At 37.8% G+C, this 17787-nt stretch overlaps 2 protein-coding genes across 3 annotated transcripts in view; one reads left to right on the forward strand and one right to left on the reverse strand.

The window, feature by feature from the left end:
* Window positions 1-1084: 1084 nt before the first annotated feature.
* slc38a8a (solute carrier family 38 member 8a) lies at window positions 1085-9691 on the forward strand. The gene is made up of 10 exons (XM_044123609.1): window positions 1085-1456; window positions 2638-2836; window positions 4299-4455; window positions 4612-4716; window positions 5408-5465; window positions 6619-6733; window positions 6832-6979; window positions 7260-7462; window positions 7544-7595; window positions 9306-9691. Exons 1-10 carry the CDS (start codon window positions 1100-1102, stop codon window positions 9406-9408), a joined length of 1497 nt encoding a protein of 498 aa, XP_043979544.1. The 5' UTR covers window positions 1085-1099; the 3' UTR covers window positions 9409-9691.
* A 1214-nt stretch (window positions 9692-10905) lies between these two features.
* necab2 (N-terminal EF-hand calcium binding protein 2) overlaps window positions 10906-17787 on the reverse strand; it is a 103405-nt gene continuing 96523 nt past the window's right edge. For both annotated transcript variants that reach the window (XM_044123612.1, XM_044123611.1), the window contains 2 exons: window positions 16802-16893; window positions 10906-15469 (listed from right to left, as the gene is read on the reverse strand). In XM_044123612.1, coding sequence (XP_043979547.1) covers window positions 15441-15469; window positions 16802-16893 — 121 coding nt within the window. In that variant the 3' untranslated portion in view covers window positions 10906-15440. The remainder of the gene's footprint in view (window positions 15470-16801; window positions 16894-17787) is intronic.

The raw sequence follows: 17787 nt of genomic DNA on the forward strand, positions 1-17787 counted from the left end.
TTGCTTCACTGTTAGTGTCATGAAGAAGTGATGGAAAAACTATTTTAGCAGTTCTTCAGAGTGAAAGACTGATTAAAAAGATGAGGTTTACTATGTGAAATTCCTTTTCACCTTGCTGCTTAATGACACACATTTCCTGGTCCGTGCTGAGAAGAAATAACTGCATTCCCTTCTGAGGAGTAATTTCAGGTTGAACAGACAAATCCATCCCAGTCTTGGAATTGGGACTGGAATCAGTGATGCAGGCTGATTTCATCAGAGGTGCTCCAAGCTCTCGGCTTAGGCTCTTTATCTGAGTCTAATCGGTGAGATCAGCCTGTGAATCTGTCACCTGTCCTCTTTGTTGATGGCCCCGCTTTGAAGCTAATCTCTCTTGGAACCTTGGGAAACTGGTAAATGACCTCAGAGATGGCTAGATGCGCTAACAAGATTTGGGAAAGCTGGTGGTGAGAGGAGGTCACATGTACTCTTTCCCTGCAACGTTCCCAGATTTAGGGGACTTCCTGTTTGGCCAGTCAGGTCACCTGGAAGAATCATGGTGAAATATTTCAAGTTCTGTGGTTGTGCTGTACCACTCTGCATCTTACACCCCTGCCTCCCCTCCCATCCCACCTCCTCACATGTCTTTGGATTAGCCCTCTCTCCGTGTTTCCTTGAGCGTAATGTGTTTCTAGTTGACCGAGTTGAGAAAAGTTTCTTATGATATGACAAATGTCAAAATCATAAAAACAGCTTTTAGTTGGATAACATCCAAGTCCAATTTCAGCTAGTTGTTATGAAATGTGTGAACACCATTGCTAGGAGACATAAATATTTTCAAAGCTTACGCCAATCTTTAATGTGACATATGTCTTACATTAATTAGTAATATAATGAACTAATTATATTACTTTGTGTGCATTAAGCTTGCTTTAGTGACCCTTTTAGAATGTCTAGTAGGCCTAGTTCGTAACTCAAACGATTAATTTATCACTTACTGAACAAACAAACAAAAATCAAGATTTGTAGCATCTTAAAATCACAGACATAAGATGTTTAACAAAAAAAGTCATAAATTAAAAATCAATGCATCTCAGTTTTGTGCACAGGTGTCCAATAAATGTTAAGCTTCCGAGCAGTCCCTGAAGGCAGCAGCTGGCCTACAGGCCGACCCTCCCCTCTATCCGGGTCTTACCTGATTCAGTGGGTGGCCATCGGTGCTCAGAGTGCCGCTCTGGCGGACGCCGAATCTCGCTGTGATTCTTCTGCCGACCAGAGCATGGAAGAGTTAGCTAGGGAGAGCATCAGCCTGCTGGCCTCAACCTCTGCCAAGCCACCGCTGGACGTGGGGCCCCGGCTGAGCTCCATGGGAGCCGTCTTCATCATGCTGAAGTCCGCTTTGGGCGCCGGACTGCTGAACTTCCCCTGGGCGTTCGCTAGAGCCGGGGGCGTTCGGAGCGCGGTCACCGTGGAGCTGGTGAGAGCGCTCTCATTTTAAGATACTTAAAAAGAAAAAAGTGTTGTATTAAATGGTTAGAAAGAACACAGATTAAAAATAATATTTATCTCTACATGGGGTGACTTTTATAGATCTTTGGAATTTCTGATGCAGAATTGTAGGTAAATTGACCTGATTTGTTTCACCTGAGATGTCTTTAGCTCTGACTTCTGCTGTATTTAACTTCCTTAAGGAGTTTTTCTGACTCGGTTTTAAGTTTGTCCCACAATACAAAGAGATTAATGTGAAGATTGGACATGAATACCATTATTCTTAAACTATATTTATCTTTATTGTGGACTAAATGAAAAATCTGCTCTTCTCTCTGGTTAGAGTTTTAAAAGTGTCCGTTCTTGTAAAAAGAAATGTTGGATTTCTGTTGAAAGGTGATTTCAGGCAACTTTGTCTGTTTAATACACATTTGATCTCTGATGGTGTACTGGTATGTGACTGTAAAGGGGCCTAAATGCAACAGGAGATCTTTTTATGGCAAAAACCTAACAGGTTTTAGCAAGGCAAATGCCTTCTGTTTTCCAACTCTACCTTATGGCTCTTAAGTATTCTGGCTGCTTACCTGAACAGACATGAAACAATTTGCCATACTAGTATAATATACCACAAGTATCTGGAGGCAGATATATGTACTGGTTATCAGCACTCTCATGCCACTGCCCTCAGCATTATTACACTGTTTTGTTGTTTCATTAGAGTGATTTATCCTTGCATAACTGCTAAATATTGCAGAGGTGTCCAGTGCGTAACTGTTTAATTTGTTTAGTGTTGGATGCTCTTTATAGCTAGTTAGTATGAGATGTAATATTAACAGAAACAGATGTGGATTAAGTTTTGTAGATGCACCTAAACATAGCAACAGTTGGCTTTTAATCTAAAGATGCCTTTTATATCCGTATTTTGTTTACAGTAAACTTCTCTATAGCTCTACAAGACATAAAAATGTTTTATCTTAATTTGCTTCTGCAAATAAAAAAAGACTAACCTTCTGAAAACTATGGATGATCAAGAATGCGAGTAATTTGATTCTTCAAATCATGACATCTTTAATGTTTTCAAAAACATGACATTGCTTCAATGTTGGTGTATGCAGATGAAAATAAATCCCTCAAAAGTCAAGTGTTGCAGTCATGCGTTTCTGTCCTCAGATCTCGCTCGTGTTCCTGATCAGTGGCCTGATCATTCTGGGTTATTCCTCCTCCATCAGTCGTCAACACACCTACCAGGCGGTGGTGAAGGAGCTGTGTGGCACGGCCATTGGTCAGCTGTGTGAGATCTGCTTCATCTTCAACCTTTTCATGATCTCTGTGGCCTTTCTGGTTGTAGTGAATGACCAGCTGGAAAAGTGTGAGTAATGATTGTCTTTTTAGGTCTGCACTTCTGTAACTAATGCTTGTTCCCTTGCTCCAGATTATGTGTTTTTCTTTAAGTTTGGGGACAATTGTATTCATACTTGGTGAGATAATTGCATTGTTTTAGGACTGTATATGACTGCATATCGGCTTAACTCTTGTGTTTTATTGCTATGTACCAAAAAACGTAGCAAAGCATCTTTTTTAGATCCACCCAAGTGGCTATTGCCAGCTCTGATACTGTGATTTATCTGGAAGGCTTTCGGCACCACATGACAAGTTATGCGTAAATATTTTTCTATTACATGATTTATTTTACACAAATCTCACACTTATCTTTGATTTTCCAATAAGTAATTCAACTCTTGTCAAGCTCTTGACAGTCTTGATTCAAGTCATTTTGTAAAGTGGTAGTTAATATTGCACCATATCTTACAAATAATTTCCTAATTAGCTCTGCTCATGGTCAACTAGTCTGTTTTAAGTTTTTGTCAGTACCAGCTGTATTACAAAAGGAAATGGTCAAAAATAACCCTTCTCACGTTATTGAAGAGATATTGCTCTTTGTCATTCTTGTGGATGTAAGCAGAATTTCACAAACACGGCATAAATTGTTATTTTTTTCTGGACCACTGTCATCTAATTTTGTCAGAAAGGTACAGAGATCAGTAAATCTTTGTTGTGTGACAACATACATTTCCATTCAGACTGCATGTTTTTTTTTATGTCTTCTACTGACAATTGGTGTGTCATATCACTGTATTCATTTGGTCAAATTCAATAGATTTCCAATCAGGTTAAAGTTCCCTCAAGTTAAGCCTAAGCCGTGATAAAACAGATGCTTCTGGAGTAAGTACACATAAAAGAAAATTAAAAAAATGTGGAAAAGTTAAATGTTTTTCACTGATCATATTACAGGTACATCTAAATAAATTGGGATACTGTGTGAAAGGGCAAACATTTCTTACCATTCATATCAAAAGAGTGAAACTCGTATATTAGACAGAATCATCACGCACAGATCTGTACCAAGTCTTTCTTATAATCTAGATGATTAGTGATGAAGAATATCAAACATTTTCACAATATCTTTTGAAATGTACCACTATGATGCCAATCTAACTTGCTTGAAGTTGACAGAGGTGTCATCACTTTCTTCAGATTATCACATTGAATAAAACTTTCTTGTGATTTAATCTTTTTGTGCCCTCTTTAGTTGGACCAGATGCAGTGTTCAGAATTAATTAAAATTCTTGAGCACAGTCTATATTTGCCGAGGCACAATGAAATAACAACCTCAGAGAAATTTCCAATTATTAGGATAATAAAATAGATAAATATTTTGTCTCACATAATTTAAGCGATTGTTACTCATGCTTAACAGAGACTCAAAATAAACATCTTAATGAAATATGCATCTTAATCTTTTGTTTTTGTATCTGGTTTCTGTCCTTTAGTGTGCAACACTGTGTATGAGCTGGTGACTGCTCTGCCAAAATCTGAGATGCCCTATCACTTTTACACTGACCACCGATTTGCCCTGGTTCTGCTCTGCTTCTTCCTCATCATGCCAATGTCCATCCCCAAGGAGATAAATATCCAAAAATACACCAGGTTGCGTAATCTTTTCGCCTTTTTAAGTTATTTTCTTTTCCATTGGATCACAGATGTGGCTCAAACAACAGTTACCAACCGAAACAATGTAAATAATTAACAAAGGGTGCCCTAATGCAGTGTGGTCAGTATAAAATTGTTTTCTTGGTCTTCTAGTGTTCTGGGTACTCTAGCTGCAACCTACCTGACTGTATCCATAATCATAAAGTACTTCACCATGCCGACTGTTCCAGATCACAGAAGCCCTTTCTACTCCAGTGGGTATGTGAAGCACATCTGTTATTTGAGCTCTCTTTAACTTGGTTTAACCATAAATCTTCTTAGAATTTAAATCAGACATCAATGTTTAAACCCTCTCCATCTCTGACTTACTTGTCCATTACACTGAGCTTTATTTCAGTTGTGAAATATTACTAAATGCAGTGCACGAAGGACTCTACGAAGATTAATATCCCATGTGACTGAATCCATTTGTGTTTATGGATTGGATCTCAAGGTTTAGTTGTTGAGAGGAGGGTGTCTGGTTTGGGAACTTCAGGGTTTCGTCTTTGCTTTTTACTGATTATGCAGCTCTGTTGGTTTTTTTGGGTCATGATTTTCATTGTGGTTTGGAGTGTTTCACAGTACATGACCATAGATCTTGATCAGAAAAAGGCCTGCTCCTGCTGAGTGGGGGTATCTAAGTGCCTTGTTTATGAGTTTTGGTGCGAAGGGGTGAGAGATGGGCAGATGGATTGGGGCTCTTTCTTCCGTAATGCAGGAGGTACGCAAAGCAGGAAATATGACGACCCAAAGAATGAGATTCTGGATATCTTCAGATGGTTATACTGGTACTTGGCTTCTAAAGATGGAGTAAGGACAAGTGTAGGAAGATGACTGGCTGTGGGGAGGAAGATCATTAAATGTGCTGATTATAACAAAAACTCCAGATAAAGTCTTGATGTGTTCACAGGACTGGCGTCTGGGAATCGATGTTCAGTGTGATCCCAACCATCTGCTTTGGTTTCCAGGTGAGTTCAACAATTTGCTTTAGTTCTTTTCAGGACCATTTGAGACTGGTTTCACATAGTAGCATCAGGGTATTGCAAAACTGTGGATCACTCTGTGCAGCTGTGTGTTCTGTATTTCAGAAAAGAAGTTGGTTTAAATCTTGTATATTGATTTGGAAGTTTGGGCTTTCTCAGAAAAAGTGTTTCCATACAGTGTAAGGTTAGCAGGTTGACCTTCTCTGTCAACTTTGTAATGTTTAATATTGCAGAGTTTGAGCCCGGAGCTCATTCTGTCAGTCTGAAGTAGGACTGATTTATGTGCAACTGCCCAGCTTGCCCTTGTAACCCCTGAAGGCTGCTGTCAGTAGGATCTAATAAAGCCAAAGGAAAGTGCGACTGGATTTATACATTTCTTCTCACACCAACACTCTGTCAGGGTGAGTGATTGCTGTGCAGAGGGTCAAAAAGAGAGCTGATGAGGTCCTGATCAGAGGGGAAGGGACAAACAGAGAAGGGAGATTTTAAAGCAGCTGATGGCAGCTGGGACAGGAGAGTGAGAATCCTGAAATCTTGTTTGCTTAACTCTGAGACGTTTCTGAACTCTGAGCTTTCCTTTAACTCTTGACTTCATGCTGGAATCACATCAGAAACATGGTTTCATATGTTGATCTACAAGTTATGTCCCCATTTGAAAGAAACCAGTGCCCTAGGTTGGTGACTTAAAACTGTTTATTATGCTGGTTTTAATAAGGGTAGTGTATTTTAGTCATGCATTCTATTGTATAATTACCAAGTGTGTGATAGCTTAGGTTACAGAGCAAAATTTCACATCTAAACTGCATTGTATTAAAGGTTGGAGATTAATTTACAATGTTTCAGCATGAACCTTCACTACAGAGTAGACAAGGGCAACTTAAACTTTATTGCTTATTTGAAGAAAAGGTCTTTTGAATAAAAACATGGTCAAGCAATTTCCCTCTGCCATAAAGGGTGCTACTGTAGACTGAATTTAATTTTAGTTTGACATGCTGGGGAGTTTTGCCATTCAGTTCAACTCTTTTGCAGATAGATTTAAAAAGCGAAACCAAATGTGAATGTTCATTCTAGTTATGCGACCCGTAACCTTTTCAACTGATTGTTCAACATAGCATAAAAGGAGTTTCTCTTCTTGCAGTGCCATGAGGCTTCCATCGCCATCTACAGCAGCATGGAGAACCAACGGCTTTCTCACTGGGCCTTCATCTGTGCGGTCGCGATGATTATCTGTCTCATTATTTACTCCCTCACAGGTCAGACAACCTTTTGTTTCACCTGTGTGACTCCCCCCTCACCCTCCATAACACGACAGTGAACTTACAGAGGCCTCGTTCCTTGGTTTTTGCTGTAGGGGTTTACGGATACCTGACATTTGGAAAGACTGTGGCTCCTGATATTTTAATGTCGTACTCCAGTCATGACAAACTCATGCTCGTTGCCAGACTGCTGTTTGGAGTCTCCATCATCACCATCTACCCCATCATCGTGTTGCTGGGCAGGTCAGTCATGTTGCTTTTAAAACCAGTGTGAGCCTCTCTTGGCTATCATTTCAATCAGGAATTTCCTGTCCATACAATTGTTACTTACTGGGTAGTTTCTCTATTTTGGGGCCGTTCTCTAATCCAGAGAGATTGCCCTTCAGCAGATTAGCGGCTTCTTTTCTCTGAGATTCTCCAAACTCAATCTGACTTCTCTCTGCTGTACACATTCTGTTGCGTCTTTCAAGTCTCATTATGTATTTTAATGTTGTTTGGCTACATTACGCTTTGAACACATCAGATCAGTGATTCAGGACCCTCTTCTGAGCCGGTGGAGGAGACGGGGCGAGGCGCTGATGGTGAAGTTTGAATGTCGCAGCCGATGGGTTCTGACGGTTCTCTGGATAATGACGACGTTGCTCATTGCTGTGTTTGTACCAGACATCAGTAAAGTTATCAGTGTCATCGGAGGAATCAGTGCTTTTTTCATCTTTATATTTCCAGGTAGAGATCATGTCATTTAGGGATGTTCAATAAAACCAGTTGCTGTTCTGCTAAAGAGTGTGTGTGTGTTTGTTTCTACAGGACTCTGTTTGGTGTTTGCCATGCAATCTGAGCCAGTATCCTGCAAGACCAGGTGAGGACAAGCTTCATCTAAATGTTAATGAATTTAACTGAATTACTCATCAGTTTAAGCAGCTGGGTTTTTTTTTCCATTCCCTGTAGTGAGTCAACATAATTTGATTAGATCTGTGGAAACCCAAAGCAGAGCTAAAACCAGTAAATAAAAGAAAGTGCCAACATCTAATGTAGAGGGACAACCAATTAATACATCAGTATTTATTATTTCTTACCATCCAAAAAATTATGGTTTCAGTTTGTTTAGTTCCTTTTGTATTCTTATTATTGCTTAATTTCTACTAGCCTCAATGAATTGGTTCAGCTTGTCGGCAAAAGAAAATAAAAACTAAAATAAATACAAAAAAAATCTTTTTTTTTTTCTTTTTTTTACCTTAAGCACTTTACAGGTAAAAAAATAGTTTACATATGTGAAAATAAATGTGGCAATACTATGTAAAAACAATACTTTATTTGTAGTATTTTGGTCTGTGTATGTGTGAAGAAATTTTAAAATATTTTAAACGTCCCATTTTTTGCAATTCCTCTCAGGCCTCCCAAGACTGAAATTAAATGCTGTAAAACTCAGGTGACAGACAATTTCTTTTTAGGTGATTGATGAATATTAAACGTAATGTTTTTAGACTGTCATCCACTGTTTTATACCTATTGGGTTGCCGTGGTAACAGGTCCAGAAGGGCATCCTTGATAACCCTCCTCAGCACTTTCTAGCTCATTCTAGAAACGTCCCAAGTTGTTTCTGGGCCTCGCGGGATATGATGATCCCTCCAACGAGTTCAGCCCCAGACTCCGCCCAGTGGAATGCGTCCAGAGAAATTGCATCTTGATATTCTAGTTGTGATCCAAATCTCATGGCTGTAAAGGAGGTTCAGGAAGATGAACACAAATCCAGAGCTTTGACTATACTTGTTGGTCTCTACAGTGGTTTGTAGTGTGTTGGGTCTATTTTTGCTCCCAACTTGCAAGGAATCAACCAAGAACACAAGTTACTTTTCTGCAGAACAGGGAAGAGAAGCCAGACGCAGAGAACCTCAGTCAAACACTGTCTGGGATCAACGTCACTGGCTCTCAGTCCTCAGCTATCTTTTATTGAAACAAAGTATAACCTAATCACATGAACATTGTAGCTCTAAACAGCTGCAACGTGGCCTAATTGATTACACATCATTTAAATACAAGCTCTTTTCTTTGAGTCTGAGTGTGACTATTGACGTGGCATTGTTTTCTGTGGATATCAACTCAGCGAGTCACAAGCTTCTGGTCACCACTGTCCCCATGTCCTGGAACAGTTAATAATGTACCACAGAAAGAAAAGGAGCCTAGTAAAAACATGAAAAAGAATAATAAAATGAAAACATAACCTTTTAGATAAACTCATTCTCCTAACATAGTGAAATTAAATACAATTTAATTATATTAATTTATTAATAAAATTAATAAATATTACATTTTATTATATTTCATATTTAGTTAAATTAAATCATATTTGATCTCACTAAGATTTAATGGAATTTTATGCTGGCAAAAAATAAATAAATACTTGTAGAATATTTTGTAATTGAAGGTTTGTAGTTGCAACACTAATCTATTTTTGTATTGATCATGTTTAATAGTTTTCTCTACCCAGCTGTGGATATTCTGTCATGAGATGTAAACTTTGTGGATACTGATGTAGTTTTTTTTTTTTTTTTCCCCCTATTCTTTCCAGAATCACCCTTACCATTTGGGGAGCAGTTACCCTGATCTGTGGAGCCTTTATTTTTGGCCAAAGCACCACCGTCGCTGTCATGGAGCTCCTTGGAAAGATCTGACCTCTCAGGGAACCTTCTGTGAATAAGTCTGAACTGTTTTGCCCTTCCTGAGGTCAGTTATGACTCTTGAGTGACGGACAACAGAAACTGAATACTGAGGACACACACACACACACACATATACACCTCTACCGCTTACAGCTCGATGCTTTCAATGCACTGGGACACAACCAGTAAAACGGTGCTGTTGATGATGTGAATTTATTGATTATAACTGCACTGTGACAGAAAAAGAAAAATGCTACTGTGTCCATGACTGAGTAAAACTTTAAAGTGTCTTCTTGCTATTTGTTGTTGGGTATTTTTTTAATTCATTTTATCAAGAAGGGGTCCAAACTTCAGCTACACCCATCATATTTTTCTTTGCCAGTTTAGATTTCTGATTTAGGTCCGTCCTGCCAGGACCATAAAAGGAAAAAGAGAAAATGTAGTTTTGTTTTTTCTGTTGTTCTTTTTTTAAAGAAATAGTTGACCGGAATCCATAGAAAATGGAAAAAAATATTCCGTCATCCCCATCCAAGCATCAAAACATGTAATCCATATTTATTGGATTTATTAAATTAAAAAGTGCATCAAAATACATGGGGTTTATTGATATGAGTGACATCCTCAGATTTTAAGCATTTGCCTTTTGATCACCTGTCAGGGCCAACCAAGCCAAAACTTGCCTTTTTATTGATTGGTACAAATAATTACTGTAGTCTAAATAATTAGTAAAAAATTTTATACAATTAAAGCACAATTGAATTGTTTTTAATTAGCACAGAATTAAGAATGAATGTGTAAGTGGGAATATTTCCAGGACTTCTGATTAAATACAAAAAAAGAATTTTGAAATCATTCCCTTTTTTCTGCTAAAATGTATCTAAAACCAATTCAGCCCCACGTTCAAAAGAGTTTTCTTTTCTGGCCAGGAACCAGAACCTAGTGTTTGTTGAAATTGGCAGTAGATCTTTAGTTGGCTGCGGAAAAACTTTAGCCTGCTAATCTCTGAAAGACTTTCAGTGCAGCTAAATAACTCTTCAAATATGACTGGCCCATTATAACGTCACACCACATAACCTTTGACTAAGCGAGTCCAAAATTTGTGATTATTTGCGTGTGTGTTGGTGTTACTCAGAGGTGGACCTGCTGCTTTGCTTTGGACTGTTATCCTGCTGCATAACCTGAGCGCTTTGAGCTTAAGGTCACAATCTGATGTTGTGACATTGTCCTTCAAGTTTCCCTGTCTGGTTAGTCCTCAAAATATTTTTCCAAACGTCTTTGGGATAATCAGGATGCTTTCACAAAATCTGAGCACAATCTTAGTTGTTAGGAGTTTAAAATATCAATCATAATAAATTGATCTTGCTGGACATTTTAGGAAGAATTACTAAGCATTTTTAAGTAGCCATGATGTGAATTCTTGGTTCACAGTTAATTTTATTACAACCGATTAAAACAAGTTGAATAACCAGCTGTGATCAACTTCTCATTCAAAAACTCCCAACAATACAATTTTCGGCTTTATAGTTTTATTGAATTGTATCACTCTACATCATCTAGAATTTCAACAAGATATTCTTCAAAGACCAAACATCATACTTGCATCCCTGCAATAAGTCTCTACATTTGAAGAGAAAGCAGTTTTACTGAAACATACATTAAGAATTAATATTTCATCAAACATTGCCATAAAAGTGATAATTCATTCTTTTATGTCATCTTTCTTATATATGTATTTATATAGCACATTTTTAGTCTGTTTTCTTCATAGGAATACTAGAAAATAAATAAGGTAAGAAATGCACAAAACCTATTGAAGGAGTAGCATGGCCTAATACTACATTACTGGACATTCAGTAGACATGCACTCAATAGAAGGATAGAAAAGAACACCGCCATAGAAAGGAAGAGTTATGGCCTTGATGTCAGATATTTTGGCAAATTCCTGATTGGCTTTTTGTATCGCTTGACGACAGACTCTGACGTTAACAGCAACATCAGATCCTTTTTTTTTTTTTTTTTTTTTTTCTTTCCTGCAGCTAACATTCACGCCATACTGGCGTGAAACACTTCAACGGCATAACTCTTTCATTGTATGACAAAGCACTGAGGAGGAGGTGGGAGAAGGGTGGAAAAAGAACACAGTCTCAGGGACATTCAGGAATGTATTAACAGGAAACAGTACTCGTATTTTAAATTTTTTTTTACCTCTAAATCATCATCAACTTTCCACCCCAAGAAAGAATCCTCGATTAGAGCGTGTGGGCTGCGCTGAACACTGTAAAGCTTATGGCTTTCAGTAAGCTGTAGGTAAACACCAATTCATGCGATATGGCTTTGTTTTTACTGGAGTATTTCAACTTATAGAAAGCAAACGTGATTCATGTTTTGACTAATTGAGGTGGGTGGGGGGTTAAATGATTTAATGCACAGCAAAGATTAAATATAATACTGCTAAAATTGAGCAAATTGGGAAGGCATAATTTTACACTGGGAATGCATTGTAGCCAAAATAACTGCTTGGAAACCTTACAACAAATGGAAAAACAGAATGGGTTTAAAAACTACATATTTAAAGTGACATGTTCAGACTCGGCAATCGTTACAGTCTCCATTTCCTCAAACAAATAAGGATTAACAGTTAAAACAAATTAATCTCCATTGTGAGTGAAATAGATGATTCTGTTTTTGCTTTCCAGCTAGATTGTTCATGTTTCCATTAACGCAGGCATAGCAGCCCAGGCAGCTCAATTAATTAATTAGTTTGTGTACAGTCTTTGTGTCTCAGTGTTGGATGGTGGTTTGCACGATGGGCACATATATTTTTACTGATGCTTTCAACATTGACCCAGAGTGTCAGTGGCGTCAACGGATACGAAAAAGTATTTATTTTGATACAAAAAGCTCAACTCCCTGGCGTCTGCATGGATTAGGATTTGCTTTAGTAACTTGTAGATACTCATACCATTCAGAGGAGGAGTTTAAATGTTAGGTTGTTGAGGTCAGCTGTTAGATGTAATGCATTGTCATATGAAAGGCTATAAATTGGTCAAGAATAAGGAGTCAAATGTTGGTATGTTAAAGTTAGGCTCAGACTAGCAGAGCCTAACCTGCTAGTCTAAGGATCAGCTGTTGGATCAGCTGTAAAAATTTGCAACTCTAAGCAACACAAGTAAACGTGATTCATGCGATTCATTGTCCTATCGATATCCCAAGATATCGATAGGACAATACACACAGGACACAGATAAATGTGTTTCTGAAAAAGTATTTTGCTTTCCTGTTTATTTATTTGCTTCAACAATTAATTTTGTTTGTTCATATTTATGTGTAGTCAGACAACAGCTTTTTTTTCTATCTGTTGGAGCACGCTGAGCTCTCAGCCACTGTTTACATTGTCATTAGCTTTAAGTCTGCTTTATAGCAAGGCTCAAAGTTGTCACTGAATAAGGTTTGTTAGTATTTATTAGTACTGTAATTTTTATTCCTTAAAACATTTTAACATGGATGTGAAACTTTTGCTAATTGGATAGAAGGGTGTGCTATAGAGTCATGGTTTCATCAATGCTAATACCTACTGTTAACGAGGGAGAAAACATACTTTTAAAGATGCTCTAAATTTTAATGACTTCATAAATGGCACCTAATCTCTAACTATTAAAAAGGCCCAGTTCTTCCCTAAAAACACCATCAAGAGATCAAACCCTCTGCAGGGTCCCTTTAAACCTCTGAGGTTACTGAAAACAATTCACACATTTGTATTAGAAATCCACAGTAACAAAGATATTTCGGCAGCTGGATATTATTATTCTGCAAGTCCCAGAGTCCTGACTCTGCTCAGGGCAGCCCAGCGCCCTAAAAGAAGGAATTGGTGCTGAATTGACAGAAGTGCCAGTGAGGATTGATTCCCAACTTTCTACTACTGACTCTCTTGGATAGGAAGCAGAAGCGCAGGTGAAAGTGAGTCAAACAAGGACTGAAGTGGAAGCCAATGGCAATATGATTGATTTCTTAATACTTTCATGTTGGTCACTATATAAACATTTTTTAAATATTTTTTTATTCTTTTTACATTGTGCTTTTTTTTTAGTCTCATTGCTTTACAATGGTGGCGGTTTCCTTTATTTAACAAGGCAAGTGGCCTAATTAGACTCCCCAAAACCAGAAAAAACTTTAAACTCCTCTGTCTTCACATAATTACAATTTTCATTTAACAGCTGAATGTTTAAGTAAAGTATTGTATATTCTGTGGCCAAAACACCCATGCAGGTATGTAAACTCTTGTATCAGGGTGGTTTTGTGATAATGCCATGGCAACTGTACTTATTGATTTTCATACAAAAAGTGAAATACATATTGTGAATGTGATTATATGTCAGGGAAACTGGTTATTTTTCTACAATATTCATGGACAAATTTCAAGTGTATTTCACACAAGCTTGTTTACTTGAAATCAAAGGTCCAGCAAATGTTCAAAACTAGTTCCATGTTTTTTTGTTGTTGTTGTTTAAGGCTTTAAATCAGACTTTGTTACAGATTTCAAACAAACTGAAGAGAAACTGCTGCACCCCCTGAATCCACTTCCACCGAGAAAGAATTTACACCATATCACTGAGACATGTCAATAAATACAAATATAATCAGAATAGAACACTGTTTCACTATGTACAACCTCTGCTAGACAGTCACCTCTAATATGAGCTACCATCACCAATTGTAGACCAACGCAAAAAGTAGACCAGGTGAGTTGCATGGAAAGCAGCAAGGTGCTTCACTTTTTCTTTCTCCAAAATCTTCATCCCAACAAAAATAAACTCTGCTCATAAATTAAGGAAATAAAACGAAGCCCTATGAAAAACGATGAATAGAAGGTTATCACTGAATCTTTGTGAGAAGATTTCCTGTTTCGCTCCTTTCAGGGTCTGTCTCACCAACAAGACGACTGCTGTTTTGTTGCTCAGGTGTGTAAAACCTTATTTACTCATTGCTCCCACAGCAGCCATTATTTATGAGAATGCTCCTTTAAAAAAAAAAGAAGCCCTGATTTTATTTATTCAGATAGACATTTTTAAGACTGCTTTGCTGAAGCATGACAATTAAGAGTACTTAACTGTACGCTTAATTGTACAGAAATTAAATAATTAAATAAATTAGACATTAAAATCCCAAATTAGACATTTTAAATCCCATTAACAATATGTAGCAACTGTTGAAATTCTGACATGCAACATCCCTAAAACTAGTTTCTGGGCTGTATGCATGGAAGAAATTTCATGCTCTCTAAAGTAAGATGGACTTGGACACTGCATAGTGCAGTGTTTTTTGAATGTTATTGTGTCGTGTCTGGAGCAGTAAAACCAACTGGTCTGTCATAATTATTTCTTACATGAAACAAACACAAGTCTTATATCAATACAGCATTGCAAAAAGCCATTTGATGTGAGCCTGGTGGGAGCTACTGGAATTTTATATTGTCCTAATTTTCTTTTTAATAGTTTCCAGATGCCTAACCTTAACTAGAGAGGCAGCTATCAGAGGCTTGCATTTTTCCTGAGAGTGCAAACTAAACTGACATTTATGGCTGCTGATGGTCCTAATCAGTTCTGTGAGCTTAAAATGGTCAATGTGAGTGTAATGTTTTCAGAAATGCAGAGTTAGCTGCAACTTGTTAATGAAGGTTAGCAAGATGAGCAGTTTATGGTGACACCATCATGAAGTGTTGTAAAGAAAAATAACAATGCCAATGTATAATCCAAAAACAGACTTTGCTACATGACTTACAACCTCATAGTCCTTGCTACATAAACTCCACCTCAAAGTGGCTCAGAGCTACTTTAAGCATCAAATCATCCCGTTGCAAACATTTATTGTATTCTCACATTAAATTGAACAATTTTCTCTGCAGATGATGCCCTTCCTTTGCACTATGTAAACATGTACTTACAAAAAGAGTCAAAGGATAAAGGGAGGAGGAGGGGCAGTAAACAGGTTGGAGTAAAAGAAAGTGTCTAGGAGGAGTCTTGGCGTGTAGTCGACCATCTTCATGCTCAATCCCTGTTCACGCTGCACCAGGCGGCTGCAGAAAGAAGCAGGGAAGAAGCTTTGAGACTGGGAAAGTTATTCAAGGTATGATGAGAAACAGCCTGACAAGTGATGTCTTGAAGATGAGTTTTATTCAAAGTAAATTAAGAGGTGCTTTGGATGATGAATAACGATGTGGTGCAAGTAAATATGTGGTTTCAACAGTGATTTGCTGGCTATACAGGCCTGGTGTTGGCTGATTAAACATTAAATAATACAGTTAATTCATGCTTTAAAAAGCAGAAAATATTTTTTCCACAGGGCCAGGTTGGATTCTACAGATAGCCTTAACAATTTATTTATTTATTTTTTTGTAATTTCCTCTAGTCATATATATTTGCCTGATACATATATATACATATATATATATATGATACATATATATTTGCCAGTGTAACGGATGACATCGGTCAGGATGTTTAAATTCTCTTTTTTTTTATTTCTGGGAAAGAAGGAAAACAAATCAAAACTTCTCAACTCCCTCTCTTTCTCTCTCTGCAGTCCCACAGCAGCGGTAACAACGCTGTCAGGGCAACATTTACATTTTGCAAATTTAACATGTAACACACACAAAAAGAAAAAGAAATCTTCTCACAAAAATCTTAAACTAAAACGAGAGGAGAAAAACGCCACCTGGCGGCCACAACGACACAACACAATGGGACAAAGCCAAACAAACGGAGATAAAAAGTATAACTTAAAAATAAAAACACCTAGTCATATATATTTGCCTGATATAAAAATAAATTTTAATCTAAAACATTTAGTTTGGTAGAATAGAAGCAAAAGCAAAGCTTTCAGAGGAAAAATACTTTTTCATGGTTTTAGAAAATGGCCAAGTTATGGAAAATGGAAAGCTTGGAGAAGTCAAAGGCCACTTTAAACACTAAAATAGTTTCTTTGGAAGGATAGCAAAAATAAATGCTATACTTAAAACATTTGTTCAGAATGAAACCATAAAAGATGGCAAATGATCTCATCTGGTCAAACGACAGCAGCTGTGGTGGCAGTGATTTATTCTCAGAAGACATCTTGATTTGTTAAGCTGCTCTGCTGGCAAAGTTAGTTGAAAGTCAGCTGCTCATCAGCATTGCTGGAAGACCGCTATGTCTCATGGTCTCATGTTAAGGCAAGGCAGTGCAGCTCTGCATCAAGTCAAACATTTTCACTTACCGTACTTCATTATTAAAATGATGGATGTTTTGCTCTTAAACATTAAAAAGTGGCATTTTGAGGATGATGGACTGAGCTAAAATGAAAGGCCTATACCTCTGAGTGAAGGGCAAGATCATAAAGTTAATTTTCCATTAATGGCCATTTTACTAACCTGGCACTGCTACGGAGGAGATGGCCTCAGGCTGGCACAGTGTGTCCACCTTCACATGCTGAAAGGCTTTGTTGGGAGCCGATTGAAGGTGCCTGAAGTCAGAGGAAAAGGTGAGAGTGCATACACATAGCCACTCAAAAGGATGCATGGCTTGAGATTGCTTAGCCTTTATGTAAGACCTGAAATATTAATAGCGGCGAGATGCTGTGAGCAGCAGAACAGAAATTCAGATCAGCAGCTTTGCCTCGTGCCCGCCATCACTAAATCACAGTGATCTGATGCAGCTGAGGAATGCTAATTAAATGTGGGAGGGGGGGATTTATCCAACAGGCTCAGGACATTGATGAAAGAAAAGTGAGTGCTTTTTTTTATTTGCTGGTCACCAATCAATAAGGAAAACAGTGCTGCAGGAAGAAATGACTTGGTTGGCTCAAACATCCTTTCAGATAAGCCAGAATGCTGACTCAAAAGTACTCAATATGAATGTCTTCACTCACTGATGACCCGATACTGTAGCAGTGTTCTCTCATTTACAGATGTTTTGGGTTGCCTGATGCATCTTATGAAATTCCAAAAACTTTGCTTGTAATAGTTGTAATTGGCCCCGTACTCTGCTCACTCTTAATTTCTCCAAAATGTTCTGAAGTGTGATCAGCTTGATGGCTTTCTGCTGCAGGTAAGATACGACTTGGGCATATTTTGTCACAGTAAGATTAGAAGGTTCAGTGTACTGGACTTTATATGATAGACCAACGCAAACACAATTAAGAAAGAAGGAAAGGAAAACATTTTGTCTTTACGAATAAAAAATATGGTTGTCTATTTTATTCCACTTCCTGTGTCAATATTTTCTAGAACCACATTTTGCATTTTTCTGTCCACTCTTCCATAAAGCCTAGATTTTCTGAGTGCCTGTCCAGTAGATGTTTTGTCAAGACTCCTCCACCTGAGTTTTGGATCTCTGCAGCTCCTCCAGAGTCTCTATG

The sequence above is a fragment of the Gambusia affinis genome, linkage group LG08 (genome assembly GCF_019740435.1).
Source record: "Gambusia affinis linkage group LG08, SWU_Gaff_1.0, whole genome shotgun sequence".
Lineage (NCBI taxonomy): Eukaryota > Metazoa > Chordata > Actinopteri > Cyprinodontiformes > Poeciliidae > Gambusia > Gambusia affinis.

What these genes read in the sequence shown, in the direction of transcription:
- slc38a8a (XM_044123609.1), top strand. Translation starts at nt 1,100, where the DNA reads ATGTTAAGCTTCCGAGCAGTCCCTGAAGGCAGCAGCTGGCCTACAGGC. An exon ending in AATATCCAAAAATACACCAG is followed by an intron (nt 4,456 to 4,611) that starts GTTGCGTAATCT and finishes TTGGTCTTCTAG; the next exon opens with TGTTCTGGGTACTCTAGCTG. An exon ending in TTTCATCTTTATATTTCCAG is followed by an intron (nt 7,463 to 7,543) that starts GTAGAGATCATG and finishes TTGTTTCTACAG; the next exon opens with GACTCTGTTTGGTGTTTGCC.